The sequence below is a fragment of the Cyanistes caeruleus genome, chromosome 4, assembly GCF_971803275.1.
Source record: "Cyanistes caeruleus chromosome 4, bCyaCae1.hap1.1, whole genome shotgun sequence".
NCBI lineage: Eukaryota > Metazoa > Chordata > Aves > Passeriformes > Paridae > Cyanistes > Cyanistes caeruleus.
The window spans coordinates 75,757,337-75,778,364 of record NC_141704.1 but is presented as its reverse complement, the minus strand read 5'-3'; the positions used below and the strand labels follow the sequence as shown (position 1 = coordinate 75,778,364).

Genomic DNA, 21,028 nt, shown 5'->3' with positions numbered 1-21,028 from the left:
AAATATTAGAAACATTTTGTGGTTTCACACCATTAAAAAAAAAAAAAAGTTTGGTAAGGGAAAACCATGGCACATATATTTTGCTTACAGAAGAAATGTGTATTCTCCTCAGAATGCTGGTGGTTGAGCATTTTCTGGAGATCTGAGGCTGGGTCAAAATGGGTAACAGAGGTTCCCTAAATTTGCCACAGCAGGAGTTACTGGAACTGCAGCACGGCCGGGCAGCTCCAAGGAGCCCACATGTGCCACCCCGTGCCTTGTGCACTTGGCTGAGACTGCATTTTGAGAGCAGGACTCGCTCAGTGTTCAGCCTGAGGCTGGAGCTGAGCTCCATGGCCGAGCTGCTGCTCCAGCCCGGGCAGGGCTGGCCGTGCCAGGCACGGGGCGTGCGGCTCCACGGTGCCTCACGAGCCAGGATACCTGGGGCCTAGGACAGAGCCTTTGTCACCATCTTTACCACAGCTGGACACTGAAATGCTGCACTTGTGAGATTATGGAAGAGGAAAATGCACCTTGGAAAGAACCTCTGACTCGGAAACCCTCTGCTCCATTTTGCAGGATAGTGCATTGGAAAGCAGTCGCTTTGGATGGGATAGATGGTTTTTCTTTTTACACTACAGTTTTTTCTATCATCTCATGATCAATATTCAGTGTAATAAAACATAAATTAATATATTCTTTTTCCTGAAGAATATTTTACAAATTAGACACACAGGGTATTGACTTTTCTAATCAGTTGAAGCTGCCAGCTGCTATAAAAGTACATCAGGAAAGCAGTGATAGCATAAGCAAAATCAATAGTAAGTGAGAGGGACAACTCTGACTTTCTTGAAGTAACTATGTAATCCCTTTTTTCTTACGGTAACATATTTTCCACAAAGAAGACTCTTCAAGGTTGAATCTCGTACAGTCTCCTCCCCTTCTCCACCCTCCCCCCCTCCCAGTGCAGGGCAAATCAAATGCTTGACAACGTTTTTTGTTAGGAAAGCACATGAAAAAAAAATTTTGAATATACCAATAACAGAAAAAGTCTATATATTTTTATTGCAAGAAGGAAATTTCATTGGCTGAATGAAATGGCGAGATGTGACGCAAAAGGACACTTGGACGGTGGAAATGCTGATGTATGCCAAAGCAGGCGCACCAAGAAATGCTGTTGCTATGAGAGAAACAGAGGGAGAGGGAGGGAGGGAGAGACCGTGAGAGAGCAACTTGTGGAGGCCTTAGTTTTCCTTTTTGGCTTATAGCAGAGAGACAGCATTTCTAGCAGGGACGGTTTAGGAGCTTCCAGTGGGTATTTTCATGAGGCTGAGCATTTAGAGGAGAGGAGGGAGATGACAGAGATGCAGGTCACCTTAGAGCACAAAAGCAATTGGAAAGTAGGAGGCTGTATGTACTGAGCCAATGATCTGTGCTATGATAGATATACAAATTAGTACGGCAGATGAAGCAGCTTAGCTCATTATCCACCTGATGGTACTGAGACTTACAGTTCAAAATGACAGAATTAAAATGCAGGCACATACAGACACGCATAGACATATATTTATAATGACCCCACCTTTTCATCTTATGAATTATCCAGCTGGGATACCGACGTCTCTTGTGTAACATTCTTAAAGAGCTGCAATAAATTCACCTTGTGAGTCCATTAGCCAGAAAAGGGGGAAAATAATTTGCAGGAATTTTTTTTTTGTCTCTCTTCTTCGGCAAGGGGGAAAAAAGTCTGTGCTATGAACTTAGCCTAGCAGCTTCTGGAACGTGAGCCAAAAGGGGCAGGAAGTTGTTTTACAATAGCGTTACAGTGATCTGCCACAAATGGAAAAAGCCAAATGTTGGACTCGGCAAAGAGAAAAAAACTTCCTTCTCCCCCTTGCTTCCCTCCTCTTGCCCCTTAAGAGAGAAGGAGGGAAAGGAGCGCTGAGCTAGAAGTTCTTTTTTAATTACTTCTTGAAAGTAATGGAAAGATTATCTTACTTGCATATTCCATGGCAAGCAGGAGGGAAAGAAGTATCAAAGGGACGTTTAAAAAAATGCACTTGGTAACTAGCAACGGGACTTTTGGCACAATTCCTTGAGTTTGCTTGAGGTTATGGAGGGGGGATGGGAAGAAGAAAAGCAAGTCGACGCAGCACATTTTTTTTTAAAGAAGGGGAGGGTGTATGGAGGCAAAACTATATAATTTTTTTTCTTTTTTTCTTTTTTTTTTTAAGGAAATGTATGTTGATCTTCTGAAGCTGAATCCTCAGGCATTTGCGGCCAGTCGTTGCAGCCTGGTATGTTTTTTGTGAGTGTGTGCGAGTGCTCTCAATCAAACAGCAATCATGGCAGCTGTTTTTCTTCCAGCACAGCAGTTGAGCTGTCTCGCCCAAATGCTTATCAGCTTTTGACTCGGTGCCAAGAGAGTTATAAGGGCCAAGCAGCCTGAGCTTGGCTGTGCAGCTGGTTTGGAAGTGAGGGCATGAGAAAACAAAATCACAAAGTTTTTCTGTCACATACAGTATTTACTTTTTCAGATAGCCATTTTCAGCTCGGTAGGTTGGGATTGGGTGTGTGTGTGTGTGCGCGCTGTAGTTCGTGGTCCTTGCGGACTGCTGTCTTATGCAGAGCGGTGTAGGTGTGTGAATGCAGAGAGGAGCCTCTTCTCTTCGTTTAATCCCGGGAGATATTTCCGTAGAAACCACCCCCCCCACACACCCCCACCTCCCTCAATTAAAAGCTTCATTAGCCGTACTGCCCTGTCAAGCATATTGCCATAGCGTGGGTGCATTTACATTCCAGCGCAGCGCCTTTCCTCCCATCGCTGCCTCTCCGCCGGGTCCCCTCCCGGCCGCGCCGTCCCCATCGCCGCCCGCGGGGGAACCCGGCGGGGGTCGCAGCGGGGCCGGGCTCGGTGCGTGTCCGTGTGCCCGTGGCTGCGGGGGATGGAAAGAAGCCTGTCCGCGCAGGGCCGTGCCGCTTTCATCATCAGCTCCAGCCCGCTGCGTTTCGCTGGCTCACGTCCTTCTCCTCCTCCTCCTTCTCCTCCTCCTCCGCCAGACTCCTCCAGTCGCTCACAAGAAGGAGGCTGGACTCTGAAAAGGCGGCTGCTGCTCGCATTCCTGCTGCAAGGGCCTCCCCTTCAGACGGCCTTTGCCAGAACAGAACTTTTAAAAATGCTGCAAATAGGATCTTCTTTTTCTTCTGCTTGCCTGAGCCCTCCTCTTCTCTCCCAGCGTTCCCGAGCGGGGCTGGTTCTCGCTTCTCTTGCGCTGTACATCCCAGTGCAGAGGGCAAAGCGCCGAGGGCTCGGCCCCTCTGCTCATCCCTTTCTCTCACTCCCTTTTCCCTCCGTTAAGGAAATGGATTCCTTTGCCTGAGCAATGACTCGGGCTTTGCAGGTTTGTGTGTTCTGAGGATGAGGGTGATTTTTGCTGGTGATTTTCCTCCCCGGAACCCCAGTGCACAGTGCGGCTCAGGGAACGAGCCTCTTGCTTTCTCTGCCTTTCTCTTTCATAGAAATATATTTTTAATGGCTGTAGGTATCTGCGCCATGTGAAATAGGGCGTGTGATATCCCTCCAAACCCCTTGTAATTGGACTATGGCTGAAAAGGAAATATGGGGGGGATGTCTGGGGGGGGCAGGGGGTACACATGCTGTTTCGTTATTGCAGATCTCCCGCCCCCCTTTTCTCTGCTGAAGAGGGAAAAGGGGATGTGCAGTAAAATGCCGTCTCTGGGACAGGTGCCAGCTCCCAGACAAAAGAAGTAAAATAGGCGGTAAAGGGGGGTGGGGGGGGCGAGGGGGGGGGGGGAGGAAATTAATAGGCAACAAAAATAGGAATCGAAAATCTCCGAGAGGCAGGGCTGGCGAAAGGGCTGGTGCCCGACCTGCCTTTTTGCCGAATATTTTCTATGCGATGGGTGGGAAGGAGAAAGTTGCGGCACACTTTTTATTCCCGTCTCCTCTGCAGACGTTTGGGAGCGTGAAAGGAGGATACCTTTTTTTTCCCCCTTCCCCCCCCCCCCCCCGCTTCTTCTTTTCCCTCCTTTCTACTGAATTATTCATATTGTCAGTGGTGAAGCCAGGACTATTAGCATGCATCAGACATGCTGTTTGTCTGTTTGCTAACATTCTTCATTCAAGACTTGTTAACTACCAGACAAGCTTAACATGCTTCTCTTTTTTCCCCTCCCCTCCTCTTTCCCTCCGTCTCTCCCCCCTCGCTCCCTCCCTCGCTCCCTCCCCTCTCTTCTCCCTTCCCTTCTGCCTGCTCTGCTCCCTTTCCTTCGCCGCCGTCCCTGCCACCCCTCGCAGCCGCCCATTGTTGCCGGCGGGGCCGGTGCGGGGCGCGGGGCGAGGCCGCTCCGGGGCCTGCCCGGCCGCGCAGATGCGCCGCCTCGCCCGGAGCCTCCCGCCCGCCTTCCCGGGGACTGCGGAGCTGCGAGGGGAACACCCAGCGCCGCATCCATCGGCGGCTCCCCGGCCGCCGTCCCGCCCTGCCAGGGTAAGCTGCTCCCGCCGGAGCGCAGGGGATGCCAAGTGGGAAAATCAAGTTTCGGGAACTACGTGGGGATCGGCACATTGGCTCGCGTCTGCCTGATAATTTATGATTAACCAGGAGTGCGTTATCAGCCCGGCGAGGTCCAGGCTCATTCGGGAGGATCGCTTTGCTGCCTATTAAGGATGTGATAGACTAATATTTGCTATTGTTGCTGTTTTTTAGGTTCTCTTCTCCCTCTCTATCAAGTCTGCCCCTCCCTTCGCTAGCCTGTTTAAAACCAGCAAGCTTCATTTTCTTAGCAGACAAAGGTCGATCACAGCTTTTATTTCTGAATGCAAATGTTCTAGGACTTGTGCCAGTCCTGCCTTCATTGAGCACAATATAGCTGCTTTCCTGAATGGCGCTTCCCCCTTCCTTTCTAAAAAATAAAAATAGAAGGGAGCTTAAGAGAAGAAACAAAGTTGGGCGGTGCAAGTTTTTTACATTTATTTAATTTTTTAGTCTATGTAAAGCATTACTAAGCATCCCTGTGTAGAGCAGCTGTAACGTAGCCACCAGCCAGTGCATGGGGTTTAATTGTAGGGACACATACGAGGGAAGGGACCTGGTGGCATTGCTCAGCTCCTGGCTTTGCAGGTAACTATCTGATGCTCTTTAGTCATTGTATCTCATTGCAATTACGTTTCCTGATTTTCTTAGCAACGTGAATTTGAACCTAAATATTTTCAGCATTCATGTTCAAATTTTTTTAATACCTGGAATTGTTCAGGATTAGTTTCTAATTATCATTTTTATAATATATTTTTAAAATACTATTTTTCAAGGCCTTTAAAGGTACAAAAGTGTATTTTCTTTTTATGTTTTATGTGTGCACCCTGGCACATACTCAAGTATACTCCCACTCTCTTTCTCTTCGGGTGTTAATGAAGGAATTTATTTTAAGTGGAATACTTAAATATTAGAGTAATGCCATTTATAGACCAAAGTAGCATGTGGATAGAGATGTACTGAGTTAGGCGTAATTTGACAGACAGTTAAACACTTAAGATTTATTACTACTGTGAAATTTCCAGACTTACAATAATAGGTATTTTTCAATTCTTTATGTAGACTAGTCTATGTGGAAATTGAAGTATCTGAAAATAAATATATTTTAAGACACTTCATGAGGAAACTAGTCCTTTCATATATATTTCTAAACCAAAATGCTTTTTCTGCACACTGGAAAAAATGGGAGGCTTGTGTAAAATCTTTTAATCTTTTCCTTGTAATTTTATTTATGTCTAAGATTTAAAGTAAATAACAAGCCAAGCATGAATAAGTTTGTGGGTTTTCTGTGAAAAAAAAATAAATTAAAAAACCCCAAACAAATAAACCTCTCCCCTCCCCCCAAAAAAACCCAAACAAATAATTTGAAAATCCCTAGTGACTTACACAAAAATAGTTTTAAATTCAGACCGTTGACAGCATTGTATCAAAACCATCTCCTTATTGGCATTGCATTAGAAGTGTTTTATGGCAACATAAACTGAAATACAACTCATAACTGTAAGTAGTAAAGCAGTATTTATTGGCTGATCATGCTCACAGTAACTAGAGAATGTTTTAGTGAACTGTGTAGATTAAGAAAGGAATTTAGGAGCATATGGTTTGGTGATAGCTAAAATTAATTTCTTCAAAGTAGTTTTTAGAGGCCTGTAGCAGCTACACAGTACAATGCAAATAAAATATTAGTTGAGGATTCACAAACCGCTGAACACTCCTCACTGAGAAATTTCAGAGTACTCTGCGATATTGCTCCTAATGATGCTTTTTGTCTAAAGATTTTTTTTTATCCTTAGGTTGTAATACTTGTGGGCTGTTTTGTTGATGAGGACTAGCTTAAAGGAATGTAAAATTGTTTCTCCCATATTAGTTCATTATTTTGTGGAGGCTTGCAAGAAATTTCCTCTGAAAGTAAAAGAAGCAGAATTGACTGGTTTATTTCACAGTGAGGGTTTCTGTAAGTATGCTGAAAATTAACATAGTGTATAAAGACCTTGTGCATGTTAAATGAAGAGGGATTAAAATCTCTTCATTAGATTGGCAATTTCCAGAGTTTAAATTTAAAATTATTTTTATTCTGTTACTTGAAATATAGCTGCTGATAGAACTATTCAGCCCCTCAGATGAATGTCTTCAGAAATTATGCGTGTGAGCTGGACCATTTACATTTTGAAAGTGTTTTGTGTTGGAGTGCCAAAATTCTCGTACAAAATGTTTGGTGCATGGAATGAAAAATGAAAAGCATAGACAATACTTAGCTTAATTAAAAGATTTTTTTTTTTTAATATCTGGCTAGGATGAAGTTTTGCATATTTTCAGGTAATAATTGAGTGAAACAGTGAAAATAATCTAAGGTAGAGCGAGTTGAGGGCAAAATGAGTGTTTCTGCCTTATCTCAATCCTCAAAATGCAATTTTATCCTCCAAAAGGAAATTTAAGGAGTTGCTGATAAATGAACTGTCTCTTCTTAACCTCCCACCTATCCTGGCTGAAAATCTTGCTTTTACCTCCTAGTGTGGAGAAGGAGGGGAACACAAGGGCAAGGTCCATGTGTTCTAGGCCTGGGAGCGCTGTAGAGTGCTGGGCAGAGCCATGCTCCATGCACAGCGGTGATCCCACAGGAACAGGATCGGCAGGCAAGCAGGCTACTGTGGCATCCTTACTGCCAGAGATAGCAAGTGGGCTGTCTAGCTAAACTTTTTTAAATTAATTGTAATTTAGTTCAGATGAACGTTGTCAGGTTTGGGTCAGAGAGATATTTTATTGTGGGAAAAGGGAGGAGGAGAGGGGAAAGGAAAAGGGAATGGAGCGGGAGTTAGTTCTTTGAGATGTGGGTGCAGTCCGGTGTTCTCGTCTTTGTTGGATATGTAAGATGAGTAGGACTGTGAGGCTGGATTGTATTTTGTGTGGCTTTATGGGCACAGTACTGTCTTCTTGTAGTACATGCCAAGTATTCATAAACCTTTTGTAGCAGCTAAGGAGAAATAAAAGGAGTGGAAGGAATGCCTTGTTTCATCCAGTTTTCTTGGGGAAAAAAACAGAATTCTATTTTTTTTGGGGGGGGGGTGTAATTCACATCCACTCAGCACTTCATCAGCTCCTCTGCAAGCAGAATGGGTTCTGTGCTGCACTCAGCCTCTGTCCATGTGCCACATGTTCCATAAACCTTGGCAGGGCCTTGGTGCTCAGAGTCTGCCATGCACATGGGTGCTCAGTGATCGTGACACCTTCCCTCAGGAAAATGGAAATGCGCTCTAATTAGGCATTTTTCCTGCTAACTGCATCAGTCCCTCGCAGCTTGAAGCAGGTGCCGGTAATCAGCCCTCCCTCCTCCCCCCGCAGTGGTGGTGCTTGTGCAGGTCTGAGATGCACAACAAAGCCACGCTGCCACAGTTCTAATGCTGATTTATGGTGCCTAGACCTGTGTGAGAAGGGGAGAAAAATAATTTAAAAATATGATTGCGTGTCTTTTGTTTCTCAAATAAGACACACTGTGGAGCGTGTTCCTTCATAGCCGCATGCGTGTTCGTGCAGTGTGTGCTCGCCCATCGCGTTTGATTGTCGCAGAGATAAGTGTTCATTTATTCAGTATGCGTGCAGCTAGCTAGACTCACGTTTGCAGCCAGAAGAGAAAAAGTTGGAATCCCTGTAGCCAGCAAAATAGACATTCCCCAGCAGTGATCCCAGTAGACAGAAAATGGATGGGTAGATGTTTGGAAGTGCACATGCACTTCTGCAAGTCCTGAGTTCATCTGCTGTAAACTGTACTGGGCTGTGCAGATCTGTACTTGTTTATGCATCTGACTCCATACCTGAGCCACAATACATTGAATTCTACTGAGCTATTTGATGGGCTTGGGAGCAATCCCCCTCCACCAGATATTCACTAACATAGTCTGTGTGCACATTTGTGGAATCACTAATAATTCTGGCCTGTAACTTCTCACTAGAGAGAAAACCAGCCTGTGATTCTCTCAGGAATGGTGCGGAAAACTGTCGACAGGTATTCCTTTGCACCCACAGAGGATATTTTAAATCTCCAGTTGTAGAAGGTATTTGACTTACGATTTCCAAAATAGAATGTAGTTCTATTCAAGGTGCCTTCATTTATACAGGTATATGTAGGAATAAAATTCCCGGGCCCTTTGCAGCCTGTCTTTTTAAAAAAATATATACCATCAAATATGAGATCTCATCATTTTCAGTTGCCCTTTATAAAATCTGTCTTTTTTCACAGATTAGTGTTACCATTTATTTAGTAGTTGTATACTCCACATTCTTGCATACATTTGAAATTTGCTGTTCTGTACCTCTGGAAACAAAGGATCTGATCCAAAGGCCTCTGAAGGTGACAGGGGTTTTTCCACTGACTTCAAATGGGATTTGGATTAAGACTATATACATAATAGTTTCAAATAAAGATCTGACTGCTACAGTGGTTTTCAGGGTCTTCCACAAAACTTTTGAAAACTCTCATAAAAATTGTCTAGGCATGATGCTCTAAAATACACATCTAAGCATGAATCATGTTTTGTTGTTTTGCTTTAAATAAAAAAAAGGGGAGGGGGCAGGGTGGCGCTCCAAAGGGCTTTATCTCACAGGTGCTCCAAAAGAGTGTTCTATGAATATAAGAGTGAATGTTGGGTCAATATTTGGTATATAGCTGATGCATTACCTTATGCATTCTTTATTTAAATTAGAGCAGCCTTTTTGGAAGGAGTCTATAGATTTGAGATGGCAATGTACTGCCTATTTATTTTTATACACGTAAATTTAAATTAACCTCAACCGTCGTATCCTGTTATCTGCCAAGGAAAACATTCAGCTCCTGTCCAATCTGTGTGGAGTTTCAAAGTGATTTGCTCTTTTCAAACTTGTTAAAGCACAAATAGAAAAGTAAATTGCTTTGCATACCAATCGAACATTTTGCAAAGGGGAAGGAAGAGGATCTAAGGAAAAATGAATTTATGATTATAATAACCAATATACCTTTATCAAATATTAATTAACTCATCATTTTCTACAGCCCTTGATTGATTGCATTTGAATTGCTGACTGATATTTTGCCACACTTTAAATCTGAGGGACACTTAGCATGTCGCCCATTTATTCAGTTACCTTCAGATATGTTTGCTGTGGCATTCATTCAGCTCCTGAAGTTCTTTTGTCAATGTAAGCAGACATTTCCAGAGAAGAGGGCAGCTACAATTTCAATAATAAAGCAGTTCACATGGTTTTGTAACTACAGAAGCAAATATTTTTGGAGTGCCAAATTAGAAAAAATAGTACTATTTAGACTGGTCTTGTTTTCTTTATTTTTCTCTGATTTTTTTTTTTTTCTTGTTTTATGTAGTTTCAAAAGTAGGAAAGTAGCCTGCGAACAGTTGATCTCAGGAGCTAGAAAACAAGGAGCAGCACCATCAAATCTATTTATTTTAATGCTGGGGGGGGCAGGCTGATGGATTGAGTAGCTTAGAGAAATATGTGAGAGTCGAGTGCTTTTGTTTCTCACAGCCCTTCTAGGCCAGGGTGTTTTACACTGGAGTTAATTCTTCAGAGAGGAGTCAGTTTGAGGGGCCTGTTAAAGTGATCACCAAATATTGGTTTTTTGATGCAAAAAAATTTTTTTCTAAAGCATTGCTCACAGTAACTGTTCTCATGGAATTGCAATAGCATAGGGTGATCGAGGAGGGGTTCTTCTGTGGGAGAGTTCATTTGCATTTTCATCTGCAGGATGTAATAACCATAAAGCAGCTACAAATATTGACAGTGTCTCAGATGGACAGTTGTTTCAGTTCAGGCAGTTCTGTGTTGGTGAGCACAAAGCTTTGCCATGGACTTCTAAATGCATTGGCAATCTTTTCAGAGCTGCTCTTGGTTTTTATTGAAATGCAGTCTGCAAACGGCTAGGAAGGCTGTTTTGTTGCATCCAAGAGATTTTGATCGCTGTATTTGTTTTGCTACCCAAACACAAAGAGGTCTGGTATATTTACTTCTACATTTGTATATACAGCAAGTATAATTTTCAAAAGATTTTCCTCTTTGATAAATCATTCTTTATTTTCTTCTTTTTTGTATGTATGTATTTATTTTTGTCTCTGGTTGCAGGTTATTTGGGGGGGGGGGGGGGGGTGTTTTGTTTTTCTTAAAGAAAGGAGAGTTCTCATGATAGTTTTGTTACCTTTGGCAGATAAGATGTATTGTCTAATTTGTCTATAGGAAACAAAATAGTATATCCAGTCCTGAGTCAGTGGAAGGTCTCCCACAGATATCAGAGGGTTTAGGATTGTACTCTCAAACCCAACTAACACTAATTTAAAAACCTGATGCAGGAAGCCTGAACTCAAATGACTCTTAAAGTGCATTTAAGGAATGCTGCATTCTGCACAACCTTCCTTGGGCAGTGAGCTCTTTGTACCTTTTTGCTTTATCTAGTTTAACCCAAGGAGTGTCAAAGTCTTGCTTTCTGGTTTTAAGGGGTACGGCATCAGTATTCTTCCTACTCCAGCACATTTATGAATTTCAGGGTGCATGGAAGAAATTGATTGCATCCCAAAATGGATGGAAACTGTTACAGGGCCAAAGGACATATATAATTTTGCTGCAGGGGTTCATCATGAGGTTTAGTTTTGGTTTTAATGCAGTGTGACATATAGGGTTTTTTGATTGCTTAGTTATTATATGAATAAATAATTAACATTTTAAAATTTATTTTTATTAGTAACCATTTAATAAAAACAATTTTTCAACGTGATCTGCTTTGAAGATAGCTAGTTTTTAATTGAAGGTTATATGTTTCTCATTCTATAATTATTATAGAAGGAAGAATTAACATGATCACATGGAAATTTAGTTTCTTAAATGGAGATTTACATTGATGGATTGAAGGTTTAAGGGGCAGATTTACATTTAAATTACATATTACATGACATTTACATTTTAAATTGTACTAAAACAATTATTTCTACTGTCTTATTGGTACCTTTGAATGTCTCTATAAAATTATTTCATTTAAAGTATAACCAACTCTACTATGTGTATGTCTCATGTATGAGATCTGAGTATTTTTTGTATGTGTGTGTTCCTATTTGGTGTAAATAAAAGTGAAGTTGCATGTATAGTAATCACATGTATACATTTAAGATGCTATTTAGCACTTAGAGTAGTGATTACTTCTCTATAACACAAAATGTTTTTGGGGGTGGTATTTAACAGTATAAAAGTAATATCTGTCTAGTGCTTGCATTTTGTTTACCCCAAAATGCTTTCAGGAATCAAAACTCAGCAGTGTTGCTGAAGAGAAGATTAAGTATTTCTATTTAATTAATTAATTAAAATATATTAAGGAATAGCACATGGCTGCAGGTGTAACCAGCTGGGAACAAGGTGGCCTGGAGTCTCAAGGAGAGGGCTGATTTGGGATAGGAAAGTCAACTGGAAGGTGGTTGTACCTGTTGTAAGGAGCAGACCAGAGTAGAAGTCAGGAGTGAACATAGAAGTGTAATTTTCTAAGGAGACCTTCATGTGTGTAGGAGGTACTATACATGTATGTGTGCCCTTGCTGGTGCAGGTCCCTTTGGTCCATCACACTGCAGGCCGTGTCTTGCAATCAATATTATCAAGTTGGAAGGAACTTAAAGTATGAGCATAATTCTCTTCCCAAAATAGATTTCTTTACAGTGGCAGTTGGATATGGCTGGTTTGCACCCATATAAGGTTCTGGGCTGGACACAGAAGCACTAAAATTGCATCATAGTTGAAATAATTGCTGCAAGCTTTTTAGCTTTTGATGCCTGCTGAGCTGAATACACCAGAGTCCACACAGGTCTGGTGGTGGGTGGGATTTCACCTGGAAAAGGAGGATGAGTGTACCTGTATCCAGCTCCTGAATTTTATAACCTTTCTTGTCATCAGCATGTTCCTCCTGAGATACAATCTAACCTGAAACATTAAATGGAAGAGTAATCGAAAGTTCAGGAGGAAGTGCTAACAAGCTCTCCTGAACATCTATCTGTGAAGAACTAGGCCTACGCCTTAACTGTGTATATTAGTGTATATTAGTTTTAAGGTTGCAAGTAGTGGAAGAACAGATAAAAAAGTCTTACAATTCAATTAACACCAGGAGATAAAGCTGGAAAACCACTTTGCCAATGCACTTGCAGCCTTTGTTCCAGCTCTGTATGAGCATTTCTGTAGAGCACTCAGGACAAAAAAGTTTCCACAGTGGCTGTCAGGTGGTTATTGCTTCTAATGGCAATTAAAAAAAAATAAAGCCACTCTTCACAGAGTGAATTTCACCTTTGTGCTGATGGCTACTTCAAGGCCTACATAAAGTTTAAGCCCCACTCAAATCACTTCAGATAGCCCCCAGCTTTTTTCTGTCTGTTGTGTACCATGAGCTACCACTATAGAAGCCACTGGAAAAAATAATGGCTACAAGGAATAATTTGTATTTTGCTATCAAAATCACTGTAGTTAACACTTCTGGGACTGCAGATTATTTTGATCACAGAGTTTATTTTGTCATTCTTCTATCTTTTCTTATAATATCCTTTAATTTATAAAATATGCATGTAGACATGTTATTGTCCAGAAATTAGGCCATGATGAAATGGGAATTGTGGTGCCCTTGTCTGGAAAAGTGAGAGAGAAGTTGGGAGATTCTTTTTCACTCAGCCTTGGGTATAAGAGTCTTCAAATTTCTTCCTCTTTCCATGCCTCAGCACCTCCCCTTGTAAGTTGGAGATAAATCTGGTGTTGCCCAGATTTCTGCTGTGAGAAACAGCTGAATAAACCACATACAGCAAGTGCACATAACACTGATCTGGGAAGGGTGAGTTGCTCAGAATTGCAGAGCCTGCAGAATTTGAGGGGTCCAGCACTGCCCTTGCACAGGGGGCATCTCATAGTCTAGATCTGGGGTGTCGCTGCTGCTCTAGGCCTTGACTGCCTTTGAATGGAGGCTTTTTCTCATAGCTGTGGGAGGCCTTGCCTCCCAAAATTCAGTAGTATCCCTTACCAAAGTGGAAAGGTTATGTATTTCTTGTCATGGGGGTATTTTTCATCACCACTATCTTATAAATTAATCACTCTGTTTTACGCATTGATAAGTAACAGGGGAGACTAACCCACTCGGCATCTACATCAATATAGCCAAAGTCAAAGTCCAGGTCAGAGCAGAACAGCTTGGGAGAAAGATGCTATGCAATTGCCTCGTCTCTTCTCCTTCCAGTTTAGGATTCCGCTGTGCAGGTAATTAAAATCTGATATGTGATAGCATTTTAAGATTATATGGGGAGATTGGGTAGGTCATTGCATAAAAAAATACAAAAAACTAAACAAACCCCCAAACCTGTACGGAATATTAAGCAATGGCCATGAAAACTAGAACTTACAAATCATAACATTTTATGTGCTCCCTGCCGGACAGAAAGCTGGGAGGCAACTTTTAAAAATAAAGAGACAAGCATATTTTACATGTTTTGTTTGCTAGGTCTTTTTTTTTTTTTTTTTTTTTTTTTTTCTTCATGACAATTCTATTATTTTTATCCTACTGCTTGCCTAAATGTAATTGAGTTTAGGATTTCTTTTTTGTAGCAGCCTCTCCTCTGCACTAGCAGCTTGATTTCTGGGAGCCAGGAGGCAGGTTTGTCCACACTGGCACAGTGGCACTGCAGTGGCGGGGGCACCAAATGTCCAGGTCACTCTGTGTCCAGTGTCCATGCCCCATGAGCATGGCCACCCTGGAGTGGCCCAGACACACATGGGCTGCTCAGCAAGGAGCAACTGGGTGCACAGAGCCACGCTGGTTCCACTGTGTGGACGGCTCCAGCAGGCCAGGGTATTTGAGAAACACTGGAAAAGCAGTTTGGGTTTAGACTTTCCCTGCATTTTTAACGTCTGTGCCTGTGAAAACCAAATCCTGCAGGTGCTTATGCATAGGACTGATCTGTGCACCCACATGAAGTCCCCAACTGGGACTCTGTGTTCTCTCTCCATGTCCTCTCCTCCTCTCTACCACATCCCCTCTGCCCTCATCTGCAGTGGCTGGGTGCTGACTGGCAAACCAGTGCTTTGAACCAAAGAATGGAATACAGAAGTCCTGCAGCCAGACTTCTCTGAAATGTTTCCTAGTATTCCTCTGCCCAGTTTGAAAAATCTTTGGGTGAGTGCTGTTGGGCCCCTGAGTTGTGGTGCTGGGGTTTATTTTGGTGTCTCCAGCTGGCTCAGGAGTGCTTTTGGTAACCACATATGGGTGTCCTGAGCACCAGGGGAGTGAAGGCTGGCCAAGGCAGGCAGCTCCCCTCCCTTTTTTTGCAGTATCAGTTGAGATCAAATGGGAGAAATTAATCTGATAGACCTAAACAGAAAAAGAGAAGGTGTAGATGTTCCAGTCTGGGCTGTGGAGATGGGCAGGGTTTGTAGCCATCTATGTGGAATGCTCTGGATGTTTTCTCATGCTCTTTGCACGAGACTTCCAAACTTCTGTATTTGATTTTTTGGGTTTTCCCCACTCTTTCTTTCTTTACCCCTTAGGTCAATTGACATCCAGTCTTTCCAATATTCCTGGTAGGCAGAGCTGTGTTTGCAGGCATTGTTTTGCTCGTGCACCTCCTGCGTGGCTGGTGCCTGCCTTTGACTGATACACAGATTGGAGGAAGGCAAAAGAAGCTCCCTCTTGTCCTCGGTGAAGGGTGTGCTCAAAGGGAAGAGCAGGTTTCAGCAGCCTGAAGGAAAGGCCTGAGAGCTCCTGGTGCCACAGCCAGACTGACACGGTTTCAGTGCACTTTTTGAGAAACAGATGTGTCAATTGCTGCAGGAGTTCATAAGTCTTGAGTTCATAAGTTCATGAGACTTGCAAGTGCATGAGAGATACTAGGAAGAAAATAAATGGTAAAACAATATTTCAATCTATAGCCTCAGAAAGTCATTTACTTTTGAAATCTAGTTCTGCTCAGAGGTGAAATTCATGTTTTGTTGAATCATGTTATTGTAGTAGTAAGTCAGTGTTGGGAAGGTTTGGTTTTGTTTGTGTAAGAAGCCCTTCCAATAACTCCTCAAACCCCTCATAGCTGTTTTCTTTGTGTCTGATTTTAATGAGTGAAATTTTTTACAGTTCCAAATTTTTTACAATTCCAAATTTACATTTGAATTTTACTTTGCAGTAGGTAAAAGGCTCCTCTTTAACATGGAAATACACATTGTGGAGTATTTAACTGGAAGCCAGTTTCTGTTCTGAGCATATATTTTATGAATAAGTTGCTAGTATCACTTATTCTTATTGTAGATGTACTGCTGCAAATAATGTGATTACTTGTATGACTTGTAGGAGTTTTGCAAAGACTAACACCATGAGACATTAAACCTCTCCCTAAAATATATGAAAAGAAGAAATGACATAAAAATTTTTCTTTGAGAAACAGAGACAGAGGAAAAAAAATAAAGACAGCTGGGTGAAACATGTTTCTGTTGATTTGAGAATTCATGTTTTATTTTGTCTAGCGATCAATATGCATTTTTTTCTTTTTAGAAAATAAAAATACATAATTTGGTTTCCAGTTTGAAAAAACAGAAGACCTATGTTTCCATATTCCACATGGTTTCATTTTGCACTTTGATTTTAATTTTGTGTTTGTGTGTCCTGTTTTCAATACCAACTTCAGTGTTGAAATCCACTGCTTTTGTAATTTTTTCTTTTAAAAGGAAAAGGATGCTGATTTTAGTTCAGATATGTAAAGCACCAGACATGACTCCATGGCTGCTCCTGGTGAAGGAAGAAGCACAGTAGCTTCTGGAACGGCAGCATCAGACCCCAAGTAGCTGTCTCTGCAGTAGCCTTGTGCTGGTGCTGGACTGCTGGCAGGCTCATTTTCAGCAGCACATGGTGCTCTCCCATTTGCTGTACCTCTGTTGAATCTGTCCCATCTGCAGCACAGTTTCCTCTAAAGAGCTCGAGCTTCAGATGAAAATGTAGTTCTCAAGCAGAAAGGAACTGCAGTAAAAGTGGTTGTACTACTAGTTTGTCTTATGATTAATAGCAAGACTTGCTTAGAAGTTAGTCTTTGATTTCCTGTTTAATTGTAGCCCTAAGTGAAATGGGTTTTTGATTTATAGAAAATGCAAAATTGGGTACAGAAAGTTTTAAATTACAGTAACAGTAAAAAAATTTCCCACAATAATCATCCCATATTGTTTCAATTCAAAAGAGCTAGGGCTTGATTTGTGTGGGAAAGAACCCACAGCAGCCAAGTTCCAAATTTGAAACTGGGGAAAGGGGAGGATCAATTACCTCTTTTGAGAGTATAAAAATATGCCTGAACTACAATATGTAATACTTTTATCATATATTCCCTCTCTGGAAGGGTGTGTGTTGATTAATTAATTTAGAATAGCTCTCTTCTTACATGGATGCCATGTAAAAGCAAGTAGAAAAATTGTGTTCAAACATACAACAATATTGGTTAAAAAAACAAAAGCTTTAGGAACAGCAGTGGCTTGTAATCGTGATGGAAAACGGATCTATTCTGTTTTATAATATTTGCTTTATGCAGAATGGTTCAATAAACTGTGAAAGTTCTAACAGCTGTAGTTCAATAACAGTAGCTTTAATAATAGTAGTTTAATTCCTAAGCTGCTTTTTGGGAGTTCTGCATGGTTGCTCTCACTTTTGCTGCACCATGTTTGTGTTGACTTTTCTTTCGTTAGACTGCAATGCCTATGGGTGTTTACAGCACTAATCCTAGATGTTGAAATTCTGGATAGTTAAAATATATTCAGTATCAAGGAAGTTACTCCAGGGTGAATTACTTCGCTTTAACGGATGAGACCAAATTCTGCTCTTTTTACAGGGATAAATGCTGAAAAACACTGATCTAACCTATGCAAGTTTGCATGCAAGTTCCTGAGAATGGGAGTTTTTGTCCTTTATATTTGTTTTTTTGTCTACCACGACACAGTTAAAAATAATTCTGAAAATAATAATGCAGTTGTTATTCTGTTGGCTAGCTTGATGGTTTTTAAAATTCTGCTTCACAGTCTCACCTCACATATAGTTTTATTTGGAACACACTGAATACAGTGTGAATATACAGTTTATTTGCAGAATATACAGAATATTTACAGTTTGAATATAAAGTGCTGCTTCTATTCCATTTGATTTGGCATGACCGAGATGTAAAATCTAAACATAAAGCATAGTATTGATCCATTTATAAGCATTTTCAAATTGTACTGCACTTCTTGGATAATTTATTGTTGTAGGATTGGAAAGTCAGGTGAGCTCTGCATTTGTGCTATATCTTGACAGTTTAATCAAGATACAAATTTAGAAACAAATCAGCACTGTCTTTTATACAGTGCCTCTAAATCCATGGTAATTTGTACCAGACCTCGGTAACAGGAAAGGATTGCCGTTTCATGCTACCAATACCAGTGGGTGTTGCTCCCCAGCTGCATCTTATAAGAGAAGATTCAAGAGAAATTAAAGGATCCCCACATGCGTTTTTCTGTAACGTACCTTTTGCAGAGTACAAGGTTTATGGAAAATTCCCTTGAATTCAGTGTGTGAGCCGGCTGTAAATAGTGCCATATGTTCTGCATGTTTTAACTCCTACCTTTGGAGAGCACTGGGCAGTTTTTAAGTCAGCTTTCTTTACTTTGTAGTTTCGAAACGTTTAAAAAACATCAAGACTTGTAGTCTACAAAGTCAGAACAGGGAGGGGAGAACTCAAGTGCTGCTGGTGCCTACCCTGGCTTCCTCGGGACTTCCCAGAGGCCTGTTTTGGGGAGCTCTGCCGTGCCAGGATGTCCCTTGCAGCACGAGCTCGTCCCTGCATGCTCAGCTCCAGCGTATCTGAGCTATAGGCTGAGGCTGTGTGCGCTGGCAGCACAGATGGAGTGTGCTCTCATTAGGACTGTTTGTTGCCTGTTGGAACACACAGCATATTTCTACCGTGGCATCAACAGTTTCTAAGAACTGAGGTCAAAATAAACAGGTTGCAGTTGGATTCAGGAACAGTCTGGGAATCAACTTAAAATTCCCTGCTTAGGCGTAACCATATTCCTAGATATGTGGGTAAAAAGGCATTCTCATAGCAAGGGCTTATCTGAATTGATGCTTAGTGTATGCAGACCAGTGTGGAGTTGCAGGGGCACAGCCAGTAAATTTTCTACAGATATTGGCGCAGGTGAGCAAAATTGACCTTATTTTAAATAAATGAGCAAATTTAAGCACAGCACTCCTGCACTGTTTCTCCCAGTCTTTGCTGTGCTTGACCAAGTGAAGGTGATGTCCTTGTGCCCGTTTCGAAGGTGTTTTCACCAGGCCTCAGCCTCCTGTGCCAGCACAAATGTTGCTGAAGGCCCTGGCGTGTGCGGGCTCTGTGCAGGAGCAAAGCTGGGGCGCTGACAGACAGCCTCTGGCAAGCCTCCTGGAGCTGCTTTGAGTTGCTACTGCCCCAAACTCCCCACCCCACCCTTTCCCTGGGGATTAGTGCTTCCTCAGCAAAACCCACACCTGAGCTGCCTCATTGCAAACCCACAGGTCTAGCTCTAGCTCTTGGATGGGCATCGCTCACGGCAGAGCTGCTGCAGCACACCCGAGGTCTCAGCCCATGGATTCAGCATGCAGAGCCCTCATCTCCAGCAGCCAGGTGGAACAGACCGCTGGGAAAAGGGAGTTTGGTGTGTGATGGCAAGATTCACCAGTGCCCCTTCCACCATTGGTAAGTGTTACAGGATCAGCCCATACACACACTCACGGTCCAGGTGACATCCTGGCCACACAGGCATGAATGAGTTTTAGCCAGGGATATCAGTGGATGCAGAGTTTAATTTGTTGTGTTTTAAAAGCCAGCAAAATTTTATGAAACAGGATAAATACTTCTGATGATTTTGTCTTGAGTAGAGATATAAATAGATTTGCTTCCTGACAGAAGCAGCAAGAATCAATTGTAAGGGCTTACTCATATTTACCTGGTCACAGTTCATTTGCAGCCAAAGGAACTATCCTATTTGTTGAGCTGCAAACACAAAAAGGTGTAGCAATCTGCTAGTTGTTAGAAAATGGTCTCATGGGATTTGGTGTTTTTTGGGTGAGGAGGGTTAAATCTAACTCTAGTTTCGGTGGTTGAAATTTTTTTAAAAAGTAATTATTTTCCTTTTCAGAAATGAAAATGAGCTGCATTATATGCAAAACAATAAATGGCTAATGCAGATATGTGTAGTAGAGTAGTGAAAAGAGGTGGCAAAAGGATTATGAAAACTTAGAAGACTGATATAGAAAGACATGTATAATTCTCTTAAAAAAAGGGTAAAAAAGAAACCCTTCCCATATTCTTTGCTGCTACCAGTTTACTGCTGTTGCCATTCTTACTTCCCATGGCATGAGGCATTCAGTGGTCTGTATTAGAACCACAAGAATAATATTATCAACCCTTACTTTTCCACAGTGACAGGGAAACAGCACTCCTAGAATGCCTTGTTTTTCGGATATCTTACTATCTCCACAAGGTTTTCTTGGTTCTTGCTGCTGTTCTCCATATGCCTCTACACAGTTTGTGTGTAACAATGTGCCTTTCCATCCTTGACCCTGGCAGGTCTTGTGCAGCCTCATTTATCCTGACCCACCACCTCTTCCCTGCTCACAGACAGCTGCTGAGTCTCAAGCTCTTCACTGACTGTGAATGCAGTTGGGAACAGTCTCCTCCCCCCCACTTTTAAGTTGGCTCTCAAAGCCCATCACAGATGGTCTGTACCTCATACATAATAAAGATTTTTTTTTTTTTTTTTTTTTTTTTTTTTTTTTTTTTTTCTCAGGCGGGTTTCTGTGAATGTGAGAGGCAGACAGTCTGGCAAGCTTAGACCTGTGTTTTTATATTTTTTTCTAAGTGAGCCTTAAGGGATTTGTTTGCCATAATTTGAAACCCCTTAATAGCTTATGGAGCTCAGTAATATCTTGGTTCCAGAGGCTGGAACCTGATTTGTCCATTTGATATTTTCTAAGGGGAAATTATACACAGTGGCAAAATGGAGTTAGGGCCCAGCTGGACAAGGCAATGAAATTAAGCAGAAGCATTCCAGGAACTAAAGCAGTTGCTTTAAGAAGGTGGTCTTCTAATAAGAGTATGATAGGTTTGTGCTAACTTGTGTGAGTTGCTTTGGGGTCACCTGTTATCGCTGTGTATTTCAAACTATTTGTTAGACTTGTTTCAGTGAGTTCCCTCTGTCCTATTTTCAGACTTGAGCAGTAAAATCTGTATACCAAAATGTACCCAGGACCTCATGTAAGAGCCTAAAGAGCATTTTCAAATGTCAGATAGTTTGGGTTCTAGGTAGCTCAACAGTGCTGCTTCTTAGTTCCCTTGTGTATGGTTGTATTGGTGGTGTTATGCTCAGCATTCCAGGAACTACAAAAACAGGTCCATTTGTGGAAATCTGCTTCATGGGCCAGGCTGGCTCTGGGCTTCTGTTCTGCATGGAAGCTGTCATAGGGTTCTTCC

The 21,028-nt window shown here is 41.9% G+C and overlaps 1 protein-coding gene across 18 annotated transcripts in view; it reads left to right on the top strand.

Annotated features, from left to right (window-relative positions):
• Nucleotides 1-21,028, top strand: part of LOC111923346 (uncharacterized) — a 261,072-nt gene that overhangs the window by 156,941 nt on the left and 83,103 nt on the right. For 5 of the 18 annotated variants that reach the window (XR_015285910.1, XR_015285908.1, XR_015285913.1 and 2 more), the window contains 2 exons: nt 2,214-2,276; nt 19,072-19,252. Coding sequence is in view for 2 of the 18 variants with exons in the window: in XM_086885910.1 (XP_086742036.1) it covers nt 19,153-19,252 (100 nt within the window). In the remaining 16 variants the exon portion in view is untranslated. Of the gene's footprint in view, nt 1-1,863; nt 2,043-2,213; nt 2,277-3,034; nt 3,381-4,297; nt 4,488-19,071; nt 19,253-21,028 lie in introns of those variants that run through there. The other 13 variants (XR_015285912.1, XR_015285916.1, XR_015285909.1 and 10 more) reach the window with 7 other exon arrangements.